We start from the raw sequence: 21,981 nt of genomic DNA, 5'->3' as shown, positions 1-21,981 counted from the left end.
ATTTAATATAAATCTATAATTAAAAGTGCCCTTTAAAGCCTGGAAAAACTTAGGATAAAAGGGAAGAGTATTTCACACTAGAGGTTGAACAGGTAATTGTATGGAATTGCTTTGAGTTTAAGGCTAGTTTGGATAACATAATGAGGTCTTAGTTTTTGTAAAGGGTCGAAGAAAGTCATCTATTAGAAATATGAATTTTACCAAGAGCATTATGATCAGTGAAACATTAAAGACAGACCTCTTTCACTGTAGCCCAACGTAGTATTGTCACTGCAGAAAAATGTCATAAAAACCAATCCAGAAAGTTGACAGTGAATAGTAATATACAATTTAAAACTTCCTCCCAAGGACTTGGGGAGATGCATCAGTGGTTAAGAACACTTGCTGCTCTTGCTGAGGACCAAGTTATGCTCTCCAAACTCAGCAGCACCTTAAAACTATCTGGAATACCAATTCCAGGCTATCTGACTCCCTCTTCTGGCCTCGAAGGGTACCACGCAAGCCTATGGTGCACATACACACATGCAGGCAAAACACTCTGCACATAAAATAAAATCTCTTTTAAAATTTCCCCCAAATGTAAATTTTACTGGGGAGGATGACTACTCTTGGGTGTCTATGTACTCAGTAGAACTGTCTTTGTAATCACACCAGAAATAACAGTGCTTAGATATCAAATAGTCATATGAGTTTGTAGGAACTGACTAAAACTCAAGCTGAAGTTACTTACAATTCCTAACTCTAAAACTTTGGTAATATAAATGGCATTTTAAAACTATTTTTTACAATACTTTTTTTCAGAGGTCAAAACATTAGTGGATGAATGTAATATTTTTAACATCTAATGCCAAAAATACTCTAGCCCATCCTCAAATCTTGACTATCATCCAAACTTTTGTTATTACTGCTACCTCACCACATCCTTACTCCCAACATAATTACATTGCTTAAAACAAATCAAAAAGCTGCTGAATGCTTCAAGGACTATGCTCCTTCACAAATTTTTCAAACGTCTGCTGCGGTGGTTGACAAGGAAAGATAGCAATAACACAAAAATCATAGATGATTAATACTCTGAAGTCTAACGAAAATACTTAACAAATTTGGGGGCAAAGTTAGTGAAGTCCAATCTTAAATTTGTTACTAGGGTTTTAAACTGTTAACCTATCTAAATTTACCACAGTAGACACAAGTTAACCTCATACACAGACTAGCACTTTCTCTACAGGTGTGAGTTACATTATTAGGATTGTTAATTACGTTCAGAGACTGGCATCAAAGCTCTTACTGACAGGAGTGCAGGATCAATGAAGAACCTGCCCCTGAAACTGTCTTCCTCCCAGCATGCACCAGTCAAAGGCATTTGGAAGAAGACACAGAAGGCAGAAGAGTGGGTGTGCTGGTTAGTTTTTATCAACTTGACCCAAGTGAAGTCTGAGAAAAGAGAGCCTCAACAAACGCCTCCGTCAGACTGTAGGGCAAGTCCACAGGACATTTTCTTGACTGATGACTGAAGTGGAAGTGCCCAGCCCATTGTGAGCAGTGACACCATCAGGTAGGTGTTCCTGGGTTGTATAAAAAAGCAAGGCGAGGAAGCCATGGAGAAGAAGCCATGTTCCTCCATGGTCTCTGCTTCATCAGTTCCTGCCTCCAGGTTCCTGCCTGAAATCCCTGCACTGACTTTCCTTTATGACGAATATAAGCTATAAGATGAAATAAACACTTTACTGCAAAAGTTGCTTTGGGCCATGGAATTTATCATAGCAAAACAATGAAAGCTAGGAAGGTAATAAAAATTATTTCAACTTAGAAATCAAAAGATCCCTGGACAATTCAGCATGTTTCCATGTAGTAAGAGAAAACTGGTATCAGGAAAGGGACTGTGGTGGTTTGAATGTGCAATGTCCACATGCTTGTGTTTTCAATGCTTGGTCCCTAGCTCACCGTGCTCTGTTGGAGGGCCTAGAGCCCACCCAGAAGAAGATGGTGATAACCTCTGAAGGTTATACCTGCCTCTGGATCATCACTGTGCAAACAGCTGCCTCATGTTCCAGGCACCCCAGACAAGGCTACATGCCTTGTCTACTATGACACTGAACTCAAATTTCTGACACCATGAACCCAAACAAACCTTTTCCCCCTCATGTTGTTTCTATCAGGTATTTTGTCACTGTAATGAGAAAAGTAACTAATTTGGGAAGCATAAAAAAGTCTTTAACAAAAGTGTTAGGGAATCAAACATAGGGTCTTGCTTGTACTACATAAACATTCTACTACTGAGTTATATACTCTCTGCCTATATTTAACACAGAGTCTTTTGTAGCCCTGGCTGGTTATAAACTTTTAATCCTTTTGGCAGCATCTCCCAAGTGGATAATAGGCATGCAAAACCATACCCAGCTCAGTAAATTCTTATCAAGTTATCCCATGAATAATCAAGAGATATTCACATATATTTAGCATTCAAATCCTCAGTTTACACTACCTTTGTCTGTGTGTAGGGTTTGGCAATGTGTATGCAGAGGCCAGAAGAGGATGCCAGGCATCTCTATCATTCTCTGACTTATTTCCTTGAAACAGAGTCTCTCAAAGAATCTGGAACTAGGCTATCAGCCAGCAAGCCCCAGCAATTCTCCTGTCTGCTTCTCACAGCACTAGGGTTACAGGTATGTGAATGACCTTTTGATGTGGGTTTGGGGATTTGAACTCAGGTCCTCAGGCTTAGCTAACATGCACTCTTACCTACAGAGTCATTATCTAGCCCTTTCTCTATCTTTAATTTTAAAATTTTGTTTTAAGCAGGGAAAATTAAGGGGACATAGGAATGGAAAAAAATCCCTTATTCCTGCTAAAAATTGAGAAAAATCCCACCAACAAGGTTATAAATCATGTTTATATTTTTATATTTATGTTTATATAAAGTTTATATGTTTATATTTAAACCTCTTTGTGCCCTATTTTACATAAAAATTCCTACCTTTTTTGACTTATGTTTTTATTTTAGCAGCTCATGAATATCTTAATGTTCCTCAAAAATAACCATCTCATCTCATTTACCAAAGAAAAATGCTTGAAATAAAGGTTAAGTGTATCAAGCTAGGCATGGTAGCATAAGCCTTTAATGCCAGCACTTGGGAGGCAGAGGCAGGTGGATCTCTGTGAGTTGGAGGCCAGCCTGGTCTACAAAGTGAGTTCAAGGACAGCCACAGCTACATAGTAAGACCCTGTTTCCAAAACAAAACTAAAAAATTAAGTCTATAAAATTATTCTTACTTAACCTTTTGAAAAATTTAAGCCACTGGAACCATTTGTATAGTTATTTTGAGATGCTTAAATTTACATACATGTGAATACGATTCTTTTAAGAGGCTCCACTGACCCTTGTCTTGGGTATACTTAACTTAAGCTAAAAAGTCCATCTTTTTGTTTCTGTCTCTTTTACACACTTACCCATGCTTAAATATTCATTAAAACCTTTTAATAAACTCTAACTTTGCTTCATAAAGGAACTTATATTTATTTGAGGATTTTTGGTATAAGCCAGATTGTCCTTGATCTTACTGTGCACCCAGACTGACCTTGAACTTTATTGTTGCTTCACCCTCCCTAATACTGGGATTACAAATATGTGCCACCCACATCTGGCTATTTTTTCAGACATTTCCATACTCAATTTAAATAGTCCAAAATTATGAACTGGCTTTCTTGTAATATGGGAAGCAAGGGCTCCCCTGGAATTGTTTCACTATTCCATAACTAGAGGATAAATTTATGTCATATACATCAAAATGACAAGTGAAATTCTTCCTGTAGTTCAAAGTATTAACTTAAAATGGCTCTCAATAAAAATCTGTTTTCCTTCCCATAGTTAGTATGTTTCAAGAAAGATAGATACGGGATAGATATTTACAGGAGCAAGGAGCTACTTTATAACCATATTTAATCAAATTAACATTGAAAGAATAACAATCACATAAATACACTTTATATGCTCAGAGCTTACCTGCAACTGAACTACATCTAAATAAGAGTTTTCTTTAAAGAGGAATTCTTAGAGCTGAGTGTGGTGGGTATACTTGTTATCCCATTCAGCACCTGTGACGCCAGGCAGGAGGATCAGGTCTAGTGACCAGCTCGTGCTACACAGCAGCTCCAGGCCAAGTTAAGTTGCATAGCAAGATCCCTGTCTGGGAGTGCAGCAGCTTCATAAGACTGCCCCCTTCCCAGAATTATTCAGAAAAGGGTAACTTCTCCCTTTGTTCTTTGTATCTGTTTTCTAAGTGTGATTAACACTTTGGATTTCTCTTAGCATTTGGGGCTTCCTTTCTCTTTCTCTAAAGCCCCCTCAGTGCCATGTGGCTGCTTCTCAGCCACGTGTCTGACCTCCATGCCAGCTTCAAGTGCATGTCCCTTGTTTCCCCTTCTCTTCTCCATTCTCCAGACAGCTGCTGGGATTTACCTCTTGCCTGTCCCAGAGAGTTTTTGTGTTTTTTTTATTCTAATAAAATTATCGTGTATCAAAAATGGGGGATGGGGGTGAGGCATGTGAGATGGCTCATTGGGAAAAGGTACCTGCTGCCAAGCCTGATGACCTTAATTTGATATCTCAGATGGCCAGGAAGGAGATGGCCCACTCCTATAGATTGTCTGACTGCCACACACATGCCATGGTTCATTGTCATCACCCCCTCAACAAACACACAAAAGAAAGTGTTTTAAAACCTTTAAAATATTCTGAATGTCCTACAATATTTTAAAGATTTTAAAACACTTTCTTTTGTGTGTTTGTTGGACTGGGTTGCATACAAGCATGAGGACCCAAGTTTAATGCCTAGAATCCATGTGAAATCTGGATTTGGTATTACATGTGTCTATAATCCCAGCATGCCCACAATAAGATGTGAGTGAGGTGAGGACAGGAGAAGCCATGGAAACCTATGAGTCACCTACCTTGCATATGCAATGGTAAACAAGAGACTTAAACAAGGTGGGAGATGAGTGTTGTCTGAGTCCTTCACATGCATGATGGCACGTGTGTGCCTGTACTCACATGAACACACACACACACACACACACACACACACACACACACACACAGATTTTAAAAAATACCTTTAAGGGGGCTGGGTATGGTGGCACACTCCTTTAACCCTAGCACTTGGGAGGCAGAGGCAGGTGGATCTCTGTGAGTTAGAAGCTGGCCTGGTCTACATAGCGAGCTCCAGGCCAGCCAGGGATACAAGGTAAATACTGCCTCAAAATAAAATAAAAGAAAGAAAAAAATGCTTAAAAAAACGTTTTAGGGGCTGGGAAGATGGCATAGGAAAGTGTGTGCTGCACAAGCATGAGGACCCGGCTCTGGATTCTCAGCACTACATAAAAACCAGGCTGGTGGCCTGTATCTGCGACCCCAGTGCTGGAGGGTAGAGACAGGTGATCCTCAGGACTGGCTGGCCAGCCGATCTAGCTGAAACAGGGAGCTCACAGCTCAGTGACACACACATACATTTTAGAAGAATGTAAAAATAACAAAACACTGGCATGGTGGCTCACATCTGCAATCCTAGCACTCTGGAGACTAAGACAGGAGGATTTCCACACGTTTCAGGCCAACCAGGGCTATAAGTGAGATCTAGGTCAGCCTAGGCTATAGAGTGAGCTCTGTCTCAAAACAAACAAAGACAAGTCATTCCATAACCCAAGAGAATCTCGGCCTCTCTGGTAAGAACTCACATCTGCTCACAAAGCTAAAATTGTACTTATTACTCTGAGAGATGTCATTGAGCCAACAATGAGATATCAGGATATATCACTCTTTCCCAAGTCAGTACACTTAACCGTTCTTTTAAGAAAAGAAAGGAGAAAATATTATCATGAATATATATCTGACTACTACTTTGTTTTTTTTTCCTTTAAATAAAAAAACCTGACTGTATTAAAAATGAGAAAAACTGTTCTATAAGTAAGATGCATAGTTAATTGACTGTTAGGTAATCTAGTAATTCTGCTAAAATATTTTCTTTCTCAACCTAATCTGATAAAGTAAGTACATTAAATATTACCCACTGATACTTTCAACATGATTAGAGTAATTAGGAGATACACAAAAACAAATTACTTTTCATCCATGCGGCTTCTCATGTTCTTCAGTTTCTGCATGATGCTGCTGGTTTCACTGCTGGAAATAGATATTGGAGAAGGACTCCGGGTCTCCAAACCAGTTGTACCAGGACTAGCTGCCTTATTATCCTTTGTATCATCATCACTATGAGAGCCCTGCAAACAACAGAGCAAAACGCCATTGGCTCGAAAAGATCTCAAGGAGATCTTAAACACAGGCAATTTATGCTTAAACTTAAAACAACATTTGTAATAATAACTGAAATCAAGATATTAATTACTTACAAAACAGAAATAGGTCACATAATTAAAAACAGAACAGTAAAACGGCCAGATGTGGCGGTACAAGCTTATAATCCCAGCATGCAGGAAGCAGATTCAGAAGGATAAGGAATTTGATGCCAGTTTGGGCTACCCATAGTAAGTTCAAGGCCAGCCTGGTATACACAGTGAGACTGCCTCAAAAAAGAAGTAAATTTTATGTTATGCATGTTTTACTGCAGAAAGAGAGAGAGAGAAAAAGAAACACATAATAGTTTTCTTTTCTTTTCCTTTTTTCAAAATAAGAAAATCCAAAGAACTTGGAAATTTTCTGCCAGCATAATCAAGCACCCCAATGTCCTCTTTGATTTTTAAAAGTTGAAACACTTTAAAGGAATGCAAGGGGCTGTGGTGTAATGCAGTGGGAGAGTGCTTGGAGGCCCAAGGGTTAATCCCTAACACTGCTTTAAAATAAAAATAAAAAGACTATAACAGATACTACAACTATAGAAAACATGCATATACACAAAGAATGAACAGAAGACATAAACTTTAAGTATATCAGAAAAACATATTTTTAAAATTTCTTGTGGGAAACAATATGGGCATAGATTTTAAAAAGTTTGCAGAGAAAACATGGAGGAATTACTGGCTTAACCAACACATTACTTCTGAGGAGCAAAAAGCCAAACTTGAAGCCAGGTATGGTGGTGTATGCCTACAATCTCAGCACTCAGGAGGGCGAGGCAGGACTGCCAGACTTTCATGGCTAACTTGAGCTACAGAGCAAGTTGCAGGCCAGCCAGCTAGAGCTACAAAGCAAGATCATGTCTTTAAAAAAAAAAAAAAAATGCCACCAGGCAAGCACGCCTTTAATACCAGCACTTAGGAGGCAGAGGCAAGTGGATCTCTGTGAGTTCGAGGCCTGCCTGGTCTACAGAGTGAGTTCCAGGACAGTTAAGGCTACATAAAGAAACTCTGTCTCATAAAACCAAAGTCAAAAACAAAAAAATAAGCCTAACACCCCTTTCTCACAAATAGTAATTTAAACTCATTACTTCACAAAAAGATGGGTACAGACCATATTTACTGTTTAAATTTCATGAAATTACAACAAAGCAGATCCTTCTCTTTTCCTTCCTTATCCTGAGCAAATGAGTACTAAAGTCGTTAGAAAGAGCAGCATGTGTCCACCCGTGTAAGGGTAAAAGGAGACCAGGGCAAGCACTGGGGACTCGAATCTGGGTAGGACAAAAACCTCTAATGGAGAAGTGTAGCCTATGTGCAGGATCAGAGTAAATGTGCAACAAAAAAGTTCATATGCAAGTAAGTGGTTGGCACCAAGTCATGAGCTTAAACATGGTGAGTAGCGAGGACGGCCTTTCCACAGAGAATTTCCTAGCAAAGGTGTCATAGTCCAAAGGGGAAGGAAGATATAGGGAAAGAGAGAATGAATAGGTGTGGTGGCTTGAATGAGAATGGTTCCCATAGGCTCATGTTTGAATACTTAGTTTTAGCTGGTGGAACTGTTTGGGAAGGATTAGGAGGTGTGGCCTTGCTGGAGGAGGTGTGTCACAGCAGGCAGTCTTTGAGGTTTCCAAAGAGTGGTGTCATTACTAGTGTTCTCTGCCTCCTACTTGTGGTCAAATGTGGGTTCTCAGCTGCTCCAGTTAACACGCCTGCTACTTGCTGCCACAATGCACTGCCATGATGGACTCTTAACCCTCTGAAACTGACAACCCAACCGAATGCTTTCTTTTATAAGTTTCTGTGGTGTTAGTATTTTGTCACAGCAACAGAAAAGTAACTAACGCATTAAGACAGTAAAGTTTAGTACATACCATATTAATCAAGTAACTGAGGCACATTATCAACAATAGGATCAATCAAAATCAAGGCCTACCTATTGATAGCAACAAAAATACAGCATCACTTACATGATACTCCTACCACAGATATGAAACCTGAACTTAATGTCAAGGGAACACCAGACAAAGCCCAGTTAGGGAATGTTCTACAAAATGACTGGCATGTATTCTTCTCATATAGCAAGGTCAAGGAACTATTCTAGAGAAAAGAAGGGGTGAGGGGGAAACAGACACAAAAACTGATTGCTACTAGCATTGATTTCCTATAAAGAACACCATTTTGACAATGGAGAAACTGGAAAGACTTGAAGTTAAATAGTAATATATCAGTGTTAATTTGCTGCATCCTTACTGTCAAACAACTCAGAATGATAAATTATAATATACTTAATTTTTTCCTGTTAACTTGAGAATGTTTTAAAAATCAAAATAGAGACTATTAGGGATTTAAAATTTTACAGTTACAAAATCCTGAGTTCTCCAACACAGTACTGACACTTCACAGTATCTTAGAATAGATCCAAATTTTGCTCTTAACTAAATATCTCCTTTGAATCCCATATCATTATAAAATTAAATCTGGACAGATGAGATGAGTACCATACAATGAGCAATAGGGTCTCTCCTTTCAACTTTGAGGAATAATGACAGATTGATCAGCAAATCCAAAGAGTCTGTCCCACTTCAGTTCATAAGAGGAAAGAAGTAAAGCTAAAGAAAGAATCATGTATTCCTTCCAAAATAAGCACATTCCACGAGAAGGTGTTCTCCCACTGTATACAACAGCAGGCACACAGGACTTTATCCTAGTTATTATTACACCATACTGAACAAACATACCTATCATTTCAGAATACAAAGTGAGCTAAGATTAGCAGGCAACATAGGCAGAAAATAAATTAAGAAAAATTTCACTTAAATTACCAATTTATTCTCCCCTGCAGACTTCAACTTCTCCTGCAGTTTTATGGTGGTCTGCCGGATCCTCTCTATCTCTTCCTGTTGCTTAAGAATCAGTTGCCTTTCCTTCCGAGCTGCCTTATTGGCTTCCTGAAGACGTTTTATTTCTGCCTAACATTTAGAGAATTAGGAAAAGGGATTAAGATTTGAAGGAGACAAGTTCAAAGGAGCATACAGAAAAGAATCAAATCATCACATAGGTCACAGACATAATGTACTTCTAGACAGCAATACCAAAACATTCAAATTAATGAGGGAGGGAAATATTCAAAATAACCCTGTCATTTTAAAATAATTTAAGATGATCTTGTAGCTTAAGTAGCTGCAGTTAAAGATGCTGGCAAATTCAGTCATCTCTAAATCTAAATACCTTTTACATTTCCCCACAAGGTTACTATATCTGTACATTTACCTGCTTGATAGCTGCACGTCAGTAAATCAATTAGTGTAACTACTATTCTACTGTTAAATTCTTAAATATGAACATTTCTCACTAACTGAAATAATGCTCTAACCTTAACTGGTTCATGTTATGAACTAGTTGTCTCTAAGAGGTTCCTAAAAGTAGAAAAAGCAAGTCAATGATAATAAATCAGTCTATTGCCCTCAATACAGTTTTAAAATTGCTTTCAACCCGGGTATGCTGGTATATACCTGTAATTCCAGCAGTTGGGAGGCTGAGGCAGGAAGAATAGGAATCTGAGGCCAGTTTAGGCTACACAGCAAATTTCAGACCAGCATAGGCTACAAAGACTGTCTCAAAAACAAAAACAAACTAACAAAAACCCACCTGCTTTCAAAAACAAAACAAAACAAAACAAAAAGGGTACTACCCACTGACAATCTACCAGAAACACTGAGGACCACACTGTGTCCATCAGTCTTCACACAGCGTTGGCAGCTAATTTAGTGGGGGAAAAAATTATAAATTTCATTGCTAATAACTGTTAAAACTTACCAAAAACATCCTTTTTCATAAATAAAAAATCACTTTACCAATGAGATATGCACAATAAAGATACTAAAAATCTGTTACTTTCATTATTTTAATTATGTTTGAGAGGTTTTATTTTTAATTATTAGCAATCTGAAAAGTTAATAGTATAATTGTTAGGACTCAGGATTCCAAGAATGCAGCAAAGTATAAGATAAAGCTCTACATTTACAAAAGTCCTTGTCAATAATTGTCAAATTCTGGTAGAGGACTCGGGGTAGAAGTGCTTGTCCTGCAAGCTGGAAGACCTCAACTTCATCCCTAGAACTCAGAGTAGAGAGCACGGACTCTTGAAAGTTGTCCTCTGCCCTCCACACACATGCCATGGTATACATGTGCTTGTGCACACACAGACCTCATACACACACATATACAATAGTCATAATAAATACAATTAAATTTTAAACAATGTTAAAATTCAATAATTCTCCTAATTTTACTTATATATAATAAGAACAGAAATGAAACACTAGAGAAAACTAGTTTACCATATTGTATTACCTCATAGGTAACCATTATCATGTATTTGGTACATATTCTTTTAAAATTCTTTCACAAGTAGTTGTACCTACCTCCAAAAATTAGACTGTTTAGTTGTATACTTTAAGACATTTTACAAATAATATTAAGTATGTATTTTCAGTTCTGTTCTGCTTACCCTTATTTCTGAGATACCACCTCTGTGTGTGTGTGTGTGTGTGTGTGTGTGTGTGTGTGTGTGTACACAAATGTGTTACAGGGAATCAAACCCAGGACCTTACACATTCTAGGCTAGCACTCTACCACTTAGCTACATGCCCTTCTAGATATTGCCTTTGATACTTCTCCATGTTAACTGATAAATTCTAATGTGGCATAAAATACCTATTCCAATAATGCTCCAATGAAGTTATTTGTTTGGTTTCCATGTGAACAGGTATGAATTTCTCTGGAGTACAGGATCTCAAATGTTCACGAGGTCCTAGGCTCCCCAGGACCCTTTTAGATAACTGTTAGTATTAAACTACTTTTATAACATAAAGGCAACATTGGTTCTACTCCAAGCTCACTCTCTATTAAGTACAAAATAACTGTTATATTTTTAAGAAAGTAACTATATACATTTTTAAAAGTTAATGACAACAATGGCATTTACAGTTTTGTAAGTCTATTATCTAGTTTGATTTTTTTTTCAATATAATATATTGGTCAATTGGAAAATGTAATTTTAATGCATAATGCACATTCTAAATGTTCACATTTCACTATACAAAAATAAAAAAAAATTAATTAGTATATTTTTATCTCAAAAGAAAAATCATTTAGTAGGTGGCAGATAAAAGTTTTATCTTCCTCTTAAAAACTTGATCTTCAGTGATAACGAAGATCATCATTTGTTTTCTTTGAAGTCACACCATACTTTTTTTAAGAGTTATTTTTAGTTTATGTGTATGGTTGTTTTGCCCGTATGTATGTCTATGTATCACTTGCTTAGAATGCCTAAGGCCAGAAGTGGGCATGGGGCCCCTGGTTCTAGAGTTATGCTACAGTATGATAATACAGTATGATAACTGACTTGCCATGTGGGTGGTGGGAACTGAACCTAGGTCCTCTACAAGAGGAGTTAGTGCTCTTAACTGCTGAGGATACGAACAAGCAGAGTTTGCTTGTCAATAACTCTTTAATAACAAGCAAAAGCGGTATTCCAGAGTGGGGTTGTGTGGCTAGTTTACAATAAGGAAATGCAAATTAAAGACACAGTTAGACTCCATCTAACTTCAATCAGGATGATTATCATCAAGAGAACAAAGGACAAGAAACACTGACGAGGACACAGAGAAGGAGAAACCATTACATCACTGGTAGGGATGTAAACTGGTGTAGTCACTATGTAAATCAGTATGGAGTTTCTTTAAAAAAACAAACATAGAAATGTTATATAACCCAGTTATATCACTCTGGGCATGTCCGAACAAGGAATAAAGTCGGCATATGAACAGGATTGTAAGTCATCATACTACAAAGATATTTGCACATCTGTGTTTACTGTTGCACTATTTACAATAGCCAAGGTATGGAACCAGCCCACAGGTCCACCAGTATATGAACGAATAAAGAAAATGTGGGACATATACACCAGGGTAGTTGATTCAACTGTAAAGAGTGAAATTATGATATTTGAAGCAAAATAGGTGGAACTAGAATTATTATGTTAAGCCAGATTCAATTATTACAGTCTGACTCATATGAAGAATCTGGATTTAAGTTTGTATGTGTGTACTTGTGTGTGTGTGTGTGTGTGTGCGCGCGCGCACGCGCGTGTGACATGAAAGTAGAAAAGAGGTTAAAAGACGGAAGAAAGAGTGTAATGGGAGGTGCGAACAGGAAATGATAGACTATACCTGGCATGAAGACAAAGGAGAGATTATCTGTGGGGAACAGAGGACAGCAAGAGGAAGTGGGGGTGGGCACAAGGAGAACTGTGGAGGGTGACTATGAATGAAGTATAATGATAAAGGTGTACAAAAATGTCATAATGAAATCTAACACTTGGTATGTTAATTTTAAGAATCTAAAAGTACACCCAAGTAAAAAAGACAAAACTACGTGGCTAGTTCAGTTTCCAATTCAAATAACTGCACAAGCCAGGCGGTGGTGGTGCACGCTTTTAATCCCAGCACTCGGGAGGCAGAGGCAGGCGGATCTCTGTGAGTTCGAGGCCAGCCTGGGCTACAGAGTGAGTTCCAGGACAGGCTCCAAAGCTACACAGAGAAACCCTGTCTCAAAAAAAAAAAAAAAAAAAAAAAAAAGCCAAAAAAATAAATAAATAAAAAAATAACTGCACAAATACTTTTCCTTGTATTAATCACTGTAGACATAGCCAAAACAGGGCCTAACTGTGGGCTTCACATTTCTGTTAAACACAATATGAAAACATATATATGCAGGGGTCACAATCATAAGATTATCATTTTATCACTTAATTAGGGCTTTATTGATCAAAACTTGCTTTTTTAAAAACTGTATGTTCATGAAAGCAAAGAATCTGACCATCAATGTAATCTGATGTCCCCAATTTGTGCTAGGGCACTGGTTTATGCTTGAATTTCTGAAGCAAATAATAAACTCACTCAATGACCTTTCCAGTGAATCCAGGGGGGAGGGATGCAGATCTCCCTCTGTCACTAAGTGCTCCCTGAAGGCCCATGTATTAGAAGGCTAGTCTCCAGCTTGCTGAGTGATTAGGTGGTGGTATACTCAAGAGAAACTTAGATTGGGGTGATGCCTAGTCCCTTCTTATCTCTCCCTCCTACTTCCTAGCTGCCAAGAGCTTCCCATCCCTCACCCCCTTGTGATCTTGCCACGATACACTGCCTAACTATAGGCCCCAAAGCAGCCAACCAACCATGTACTGAAACCTCTCAAATATAATCAAATTAAACCCTTTTCTTTACCTTGGGAATTTATGATGGCAACAGAGAGCTGATTAACACATTTCCTATGAATAAGTAATATAATCACTGATGACACTTCCTGGGTGAACTTTTTTTTTTTTGACAGTACTTAAGTAATAATCTATTATATAACTCAAATCATGTTAGTCTAGACAATCTGACGCCAAAACCCGAGTTCTTAATCATCATGTACTATGCTGCCTCTCCAGAATTCAAAGCTGAGGTCTTTCTAAGTCTCTAAGCCAAAAAACTAGTCAATATGTAATTAATGTTATGAAAATCTATTTAAGGAAACAATGACTAAATATTAACCCACATCCACTCTTCTGCACATATTTTAACTTTTAAAATTTGCATTTTAAAGGACTATTTTATTTTCTGTAGCATATGAAGGCAGATTTACTGTCTAGTAAGTTAGGAATAGACAGTTTTAAAATAAGAGAAATAGGTGAAACCAGTAAGAAATGCCTATAATTATTATACTACAGGCATAAACAGTAGTATCAAATAAATCTCACTGACAGTGATAATAACAAAATGTGATTAGACAAAGTAATACAGTCTACAAACTTCCCTTGTGACAAATTATGTCACACAGGTACTGTTCCCACACACCTTTTCTTGCTGCAGTCTTAAAAGCAAACCGCGCTGTTTTTTCCGGAGTGGGGGCATCTTATCATCCTCTCCTTTGTCTCGTAGATGTCTGCAAGGAATATTCTTTCATTGATACAAATATTAAATTTATAAGTCAAAAATTCTTAAGTAATATAAACCTATAAACTAATTAAATATCTTCCTATGTGTAAAGCAATTGTTACAAGTACCAATTCAAGTTACAGTAAGTGTTTTACTGAGTATACAATATATGCCAGGCCCAGACTCCATCCTTTCAGGACAGCAGTATTTACAGTACTCGAGAGAACTGACAACCCATAACTCAACAGATTGAGTGATCTAAGAGAAATGAAAATATTCACCACTAGGAAAATCATTTTGCAAGTAACACAAATCAAAGATTACAGGCACTATTTTTAGGTTGAGAACTGTGTTGATAAAATCCCATCAGATGAGAAGGGCTGGGAACACAGGTCATGGTTAGCACAAGTGTTTAGCATTCAACAAACCTGGGTTTGATTCCCCAACACCAAAAACATCTTAGGACATGAAGCATTTCTTATTTCAAAAGAAACTGAATAGTGAAAACTGTATTTGTTGGAAGAACTTGCTTTTTTTGATGTTCCAGCCAGGCTAATTCAGCCTTTGTCTTCTCCTTTAAGGCCTTTTCTCGAAGTCGCAGGAGTGAGGACTGGTGAGCTGCACGCATTTCCTCTTCTTTCATATACTGTCGCACCATCTCCATAGTGAACTTAGAAAAGCTATCCTGTCCTCCTGAGAATGGCATGCTCAGCTCCTGAAGTACAGAATGTATTTCAAACTCAACACCTTCTAAATCTTCTGGTACTTAACTTCATTAAAAATGTATGCATTTATGAAAAGTTAATTACAAAAGATAGGAATGGGGTCACGTGTCTATAGTTCCAGAGTCTGAGAAAGGATTATATGAACACATGAGTGTGAGACTAGCCTGAGCAACACAGTGAGATCTCATCTCAGAAAGAAAAGAAAGGTATAGAAAAGAAATAAAACAAACAAGCATTTCATGAAGCTGCCTACTAGATAACAAAATACCACTCAAAAAGATATGAGAAGGACTGAAATTCAGCCCCCAAAAAACTTAATGAACAATTATTGCAAGCTATCCGCTGTCCCAGGGAAAACAAAGCAGGGCAAAAATGTGTTCCTATTTTCTAAAAAGCATACAATTTGGAAAGAGGAATATCTACTTCTAGATGGATGAAGTGAAAGAGCTGTAAGCAATACTGGTTGAGATCCTTAAAGGTCTTATTATAACTATTAAGTTCATATTCTAGTTCATCTGAAAAACTAAGCCAGATTTTACATGCATAACAGAAATTCAATCTCTTGGAAAATATTTCTGATAGTTCCAACTATATAACTGGCATTTATATAAAAATGTATTCTTGTGTCTTTGAAAAACTATCACTGCAACCATTTACTTCCTAGAAACCCACCTTGGCAGAAGACAGTGCAGTCTTGTCTGGGGAAGCGTCTTCATCAGAGTCATCATGATGGCCTCTTTTCTTGTCCATGGTGAATCTGCGGTGACTCTCAGAAGGGAGCAAAGATCGAAATGACTTCTCTTCTATTTCGTCTTCTGTCATAGACTCATCAAATTTCAGGGAGTATTCTGTTGCAACAGAAGTCGAGTCTAATAGAATGAAGAGAATTATCATAATTCTTTTGTGGGAGAAGGAAGGGTGTGCCACAGGGTCCCCTACAGCCAGGCTAGCCATTAACTGCTGATCCATCTCTACCTCCCAAGTGCTGGGGTCATAGGTATGGGCCAGCCTATATATCACTACACCTAGTTTATGTCATGTGGTGCTGAGGCTCCAACCCAGGTCTTAGTGTGTGCTCAGCAAGCATGATTCCAACAGAGCTACATCCTCAGCCCCATACCTTATCAGTAGAACTCTTCTCAGCAGGTCTTTAGGTAGAACCCTTTTCCCTCTTACTAAGGCAATTCTATATAAATTCTCAGAACCATACGTAGCAATTAAGAGGAAAAATTCAATGATCTTATAAAGAAGAAAAATACCTAGAAATGCTAGAATAAGAAATATGTTAAAAGACCAATATATTTCTTTTAATTATTTAAAGAACATTTAAAGAGCAATTACAGATCAGTAAGGAAAGCACTATCATACAAAAATTTATTATCAGATGCTTCAAAGAAAACAAGAGAAAAAAATAAACGTTTAACATTATTAGCAAAGAAATAAAAGTTATCCTATTGCTGAAAACACCACACACTTAGGACACACAACTTGGATGACTCAAGCTGGGTCTAAACCTGAAAGCCTCCTTCCTGCAATCTAGCTTTCATAGTTCCAGAAAATACTGTACAAGCTGCCAAGGGAGGGAAGTGATTAACAACCCTACTCAGCTCCAACACCTATGAACCATGACAATTGCCAGCATGGCAAGAGATGAATAAAGGTACAATGAATGGCATCAGCACCCATGTGTTGGTGTAACCAACAGCTGTCTAACTAGATGTAAGGTCCACTTGGTGAGAGAATTGATGGCTGGAACTGGAAACCTAGCTAACTTCCCGGGATTAGTGAGGTCATGACCTTAGAAAAGACTCTACCACCACCACGTTTCTAGACCAGCATAGTTCCTTACACACTCTAATCTTATCCTTACACCACAGGGAAGTGTAGCCCCTCCCACCCTCTACAGCAATGGAGATCATCACAGAAAACTACAACTGGACCCAATGCAGAGATCAAGGGATTGTGGGGAACCCAGACCCAAGAGATACACCTACGTAACAGCTCCTGCATCAATGGCTCAGGACACATAGAAGAGGGAGTGGAAAGACTGTAAAATCCAGAATACCATGAAGTCTGCCATCAAACAGTCTTTCCTAGAAATGGCTGCATAACAAAACCAGAACAACAGCAATATCAATCATTTAATGTAGAAGGGAAAAAAAATTCATAGGCCCCTACCCTAGACAAAGAACTACAGGCTACTATTGACTGTTGGAAGAAGAAGAGTTAGCCTCTCCAAGAGATGAGCCCAGTTATCGGTTGTCTAACACAGTGGGTCAGTCTTGAGACCATAAACATACAAACAACACAATATTTCTATTTATATACATTTATACATATACATACAAATGTGTGTGTAACAAATATAATAAAAAGAGGCTATCAACTTGAGAGTGGAAGGGCATAGGAGGGGCTCAAGGGAGAGCAACTAGAAGAAACTGGAGGAAGGGAGAGGGTGACATAATTTTCTTTCAATTAAAAACAAAAACAATTCAAAAAAAGAGAAACTCATTCCACGCTTAATTAAAAACTAAACAGCAGGATGAGCATGACAGTATACTCATTAAGGCAGAAGCAAGTGGATCTCTGTGAGTTAGAGGCTAGCTTGGTCTATATAGTGAGTTCCAGGTCAGCCAGGGATACACAGTGAGATGAAAGAAAGACAAGGAACAGGACGTGTCTTCCGGGTGGTTACTGACGCACTCTCAATCTCTTGCTTACGGAGTGAGAACTCCTACTGTCTGGTGTGCTCTGAACTCGGCATGTATTTTTCCTTCCATCTTAGGCTCAGTCATTTCTACAAGGAACTCCTGTTTCTTCTGCTGGAGAAGAGTACTTCGAAACCATAATGCAGTCACTGGTGGCCTTTGCTTCTACTGGAGTATCACTGCTTCTGCACTTGCTCACTACACAGTGGTAATATGTGCATGAACGCTCATCTATGTATGTGTGCACACACACGCACAATTTCTATTGTATCCATCCAAACAAGCTAAGCACAAATCCATATTGATGCTTCTGACTCCAATTCAGCACTGGAATTCATTCTTATCTCCTTTCAAACACTGATAAATCACCCAATACATTTAAGTTGAATCACTGTGAAAAACAAATTTGCCAACTAAGGTCCAGGTTTACATGCAGTTCCATTCACATTAGACTTAATTTTTCTACTCAAAACACCATTTCCTGAAGTTTCTTAGGTTAGGTCTCCCCACCCCCACCCCACCCCGCCCCTGTGATGGCTAATGTTGATTGATGTCAACTTGATTGATACGTAGGAAACTGTACATTTCTGGGTGTGTAGGGGAGGGTAATTCCAGAGATGACTGGCACGTGGGTCAGTAAACTGAGGACTACTTGCCTTGACTGCGGCAGTCCCCACTGAACGGGCCAGGGGCTGGAACATAATAACAGGTGTAAGAAGAAGGCGGCTTGCACTGCAGTGGACTTTCTGGAGCTGTTGCATTTTTCTTGGAGACTCTAGCTCATTTGCCTTGAGTGCATACTTGCCTTCACACCATACAGAAGCTACACCCTTGAGCCCTCCTGTTCTTAGACTTCCTCAGCTCTCTGGCCTTCCGACAGCCATAGGGAAACTCTCCAGATAAGTAAGCCAATCTAATAAATCCTCTATTACAATTCTATACACGTTGGTTCTGGTTTCCTAGAGAGCCTTAACATATCCTCCATCCCCTTCTGTTCATGTATTTTATATGTAACACAATTAGAAGCATTAGTCACAGGATGCACTGCATCTGGAGATCCCCCAAGCCCTGACTGATAAGTTTCATGCATTTACGTTTAGCTCACATACACTAACATTATCTTTATGATAAATAGTTCCAGCATTTTGAGAAATGTACAGCACTATATAAAAAATACAAACAACATACATAACTGCTCCTGTACCCTAAAAGTTGCCCTGTAAACCACCACTTTTATAGTTCAACTACTTTTTCACCTAAATGCCACAAAATCAGCAATCTGTTCTCTACCGTTCTACCTATGCCTTTTCTAAAATGTCATATAAATGGAATCATGTAATATGGAACTTTGGGACTTCTTTCTTTAGCAAAATCCATTTAAAAGGCATCCATGCTGTTATAAGAACCTGTTTCCTGTTCCCTTTGGTAGCTAAGTAACAGTTACTTGGATGGAAATACCTTCGTATTTGTTCTCCTTATAAAGGACATCTTGGTTGCCTCCAGTTTTCAGCAATAATGCATAATGCTCCTATGAATACTAGTGCATAGGCTTTTGTGTGAACACAGGTTTTAAAATCACTTGGCAAGTACTTAGACTTTAGTCTACTAGGTCATGTGACCGAGTCACCACAAACCCATCTATAGTAGCTGCTCAATTCTGTAGTCTCACCAGTAATGAATGGAAGCTCCAGTGCTCTGCATCCTTGTCAGCAACTTGACATTGTCCCTTTTTAGACTTTAACAACTCTAAGAGGCATATGTATTATCTTGACATGATTTTACTTATTTATTTAGGGATCAGGTATTATTACACTGCCCAAGCTGGTCTCAGAACTCCTAGATATCTGTGATCCTTCAGCCTTAGCCTTCCAAGTATTGGGACTATGGGAATGTGTTACCTATACCTAGCTCTTTCATTGTGGACTTTTGACTTTCATATTTTTTATGAGTTATGAGATCATATTGTCATTGCCATCTGTGTATTTCCTGTAATGTTTTTAATTATGCTATTCATTTTATAGTCTGGATGTAAGTCCTTCACTACAAATGATCTGGACATATTTTCTCCCCATCTGTGGCTTGTACTTCCATTCTCTTAGCAGTATCCTTCATAGAATACACATTACTAAATTTTATTAAGTATACTTTATTCATTCCTCACTGCCCCTCCCCACAACCATTTTTTTTGAGATGTTAAGAAGTCATTAGCAAACCGAAGGTCAACATTTTGTCTGTTTCTCCTATATTTAAGTGTCTAGCAGTTTGGGGTTTTTTTTGGGGGGGGGGTTTGTTTGTTTGTTTGTTTTTTGGTTTTTTTGTGGAATGCCAAGAGAATTCTGGCTGCCTTAGCTTTTCTGGATTGTTTACTCTACTTAACTAGGGAAGGCCTGAACTCCAAGCTGTGCAGTCTAGAATTTCTAAGGCAGTAAGTAAGTGGCTAACTCACTTATTTCCAGTCTCTTATGAGTCAACATCATTGACTGCTGGATGTACAATGTTTTGAAAGAGTTATTTGTTTTTTCTGTGTTTTTTTCCTGATATTTTACTTACTTAAGAGGAAAAGCAGGCTGGAGAAAAGGCTCAGTGGTTAAACGTGCTTACAGAACTTGCAGAGGACCTTAGTTTGGTTCCCCAACACCTACGTTGGGTAGTTCATAACTAAGTTATGAGTCTCCAGATTTGACACCCTCTTTTGCCCTCTGTGGGCATGCACATACACAGACACATATACACATAATTAAAAAATAAAGCTAACAAAAATCTGAAGAAAAAAAAACAACAACAACAAAACAAAAAAACAGAGAAAAGCAAACTTGATCCTGTTCTGTAGCACAGCTAGAGGAACCTCTGAATAATGGGCGGGGGAGGGTCTTACCAGAAACCCCTCAGGGTTTCCCTGTGTAGCCTTGGCTGGCCTAGAACTCACTCTGTAGACCAGGCTGGCCTTGAACTTGGAGATCTGTCTTCCTCCCAAGTACTGGGAATGAATATGTGCACCACACCTGGCTAGAACTGCCAGATAATGTTGTTTTGTTGTTGTTGTTGTGTGTTTGTGTGTGTGTGCACATCCATGTGTGCTGTGGGATGTTCTGTATGCTGTATATGTGTTGCTCTAATTGGTTGACAAATAAAACGCTGATTGGCCAGTAGCCAGGCAGGAAGTATAGGCGGGATAAATAGACAAGGAGAATTCTGGGAAGAGGAAGGCTGAATCAAGAGATGCCAGCCTGCCGTCCAGGGAGCAGCATGTAATGGCACACAGTTAAAGCCACGAACACATGGCAACATATAGATTAACAGAAATGGGCTGAGTTTAAATGTAAGAGCTAGTCAGTGGTAGGCCTGAGCTAATGGCCGAGGAGTTTTAATTAATATAAGCTTCTGAGTGATTATTTTCTAAGTGGCTGTAGGGTCTGTGGTGCTGGGCAGGACCGGAGAAAACTTCAGCTACACATGTGAGTGCATGCATGTGGAGGCCAGAAAATAACCTCAAGTTTTGTTCCAAAAATGGACATACATGCAGGCAAAACAGTCACACGTGCACACGCATACACAAAACCCTTAAAAATAAATAAAATATGGATAGGCTGAGAATTTTCTAAACCTTCAAGGTTTGGTTCCTTTTTTCTTAATAAGTCTTTCAATTTACTGGAAGCAGTAAAAAAACCAACACTTTGGTTGAAACCTCTTAAGTTAAATATGCAAGTCTATCACTTTTAACTACTATTTTTCCAGATAAAACTGCAAGAATGGAGAGTATAGTTCCTCAATAAAGGCCTTGCATAATGTGCATAAGGCCCTGAGTTCAAATCCCAGCACCACAAAAAAAGCAAATGAGTCAGTGTGTAAGTTTAGTGAACTTATTTGCTACCTTGTCCCAAGGATCACTATTCCTCCAGTTTCTCCATACGTGTACAAGGCAATGCACATGTGTACAAAGAAAGTTACCTTTCTCCTCAGGAAGGGATGGAATGCTATCACTTCGTAAAGAATCATCTGCAGCAGTCTGAAGTTGTTCATCAATTGAACTCTCCATCTTTTCACCATGAAATTTCTTCTCATTTTCCTTACAAGATGGAACTGAAGGGCTTTCTTGACGGCTGCTACCACTACTACTTCTGTTTATATAGATATTATGGAAACAAACATACAAAAAAGAAAGTAAGGACCATAACTTCAAAGCAAACTTATTTGACCAAAAGACTGTGCTTTATA

The 21,981-nt window shown here is 38.4% G+C and overlaps 1 protein-coding gene across 1 annotated transcript in view; it reads right to left on the bottom strand.

The window, feature by feature from the left end:
• Positions 1–21,981, bottom strand: part of Cep350 (centrosomal protein 350) — a 153,832-nt gene that overhangs the window by 46,184 nt on the left and 85,667 nt on the right. Inside the window, exons 22-27 of the mRNA XM_059280711.1 lie at positions 21,715–21,884; positions 15,731–15,927; positions 14,864–15,048; positions 14,253–14,340; positions 9,174–9,320; positions 6,119–6,276 (exon numbers count right to left, since the gene is read on the bottom strand). Coding sequence (XP_059136694.1) covers positions 6,119–6,276; positions 9,174–9,320; positions 14,253–14,340; positions 14,864–15,048; positions 15,731–15,927; positions 21,715–21,884 — 945 coding nt within the window. The remainder of the gene's footprint in view (positions 1–6,118; positions 6,277–9,173; positions 9,321–14,252; positions 14,341–14,863; positions 15,049–15,730; positions 15,928–21,714; positions 21,885–21,981) is intronic.

The sequence above is a fragment of the Peromyscus eremicus genome, chromosome 15, assembly GCF_949786415.1.
Source record: "Peromyscus eremicus chromosome 15, PerEre_H2_v1, whole genome shotgun sequence".
In the NCBI taxonomy this organism is placed as follows: Eukaryota; Metazoa; Chordata; class Mammalia; order Rodentia; family Cricetidae; genus Peromyscus; species Peromyscus eremicus.
Note: the sequence above shows the minus strand (reverse complement) of the source record. Positions and strands in the feature narration are given on the sequence as shown.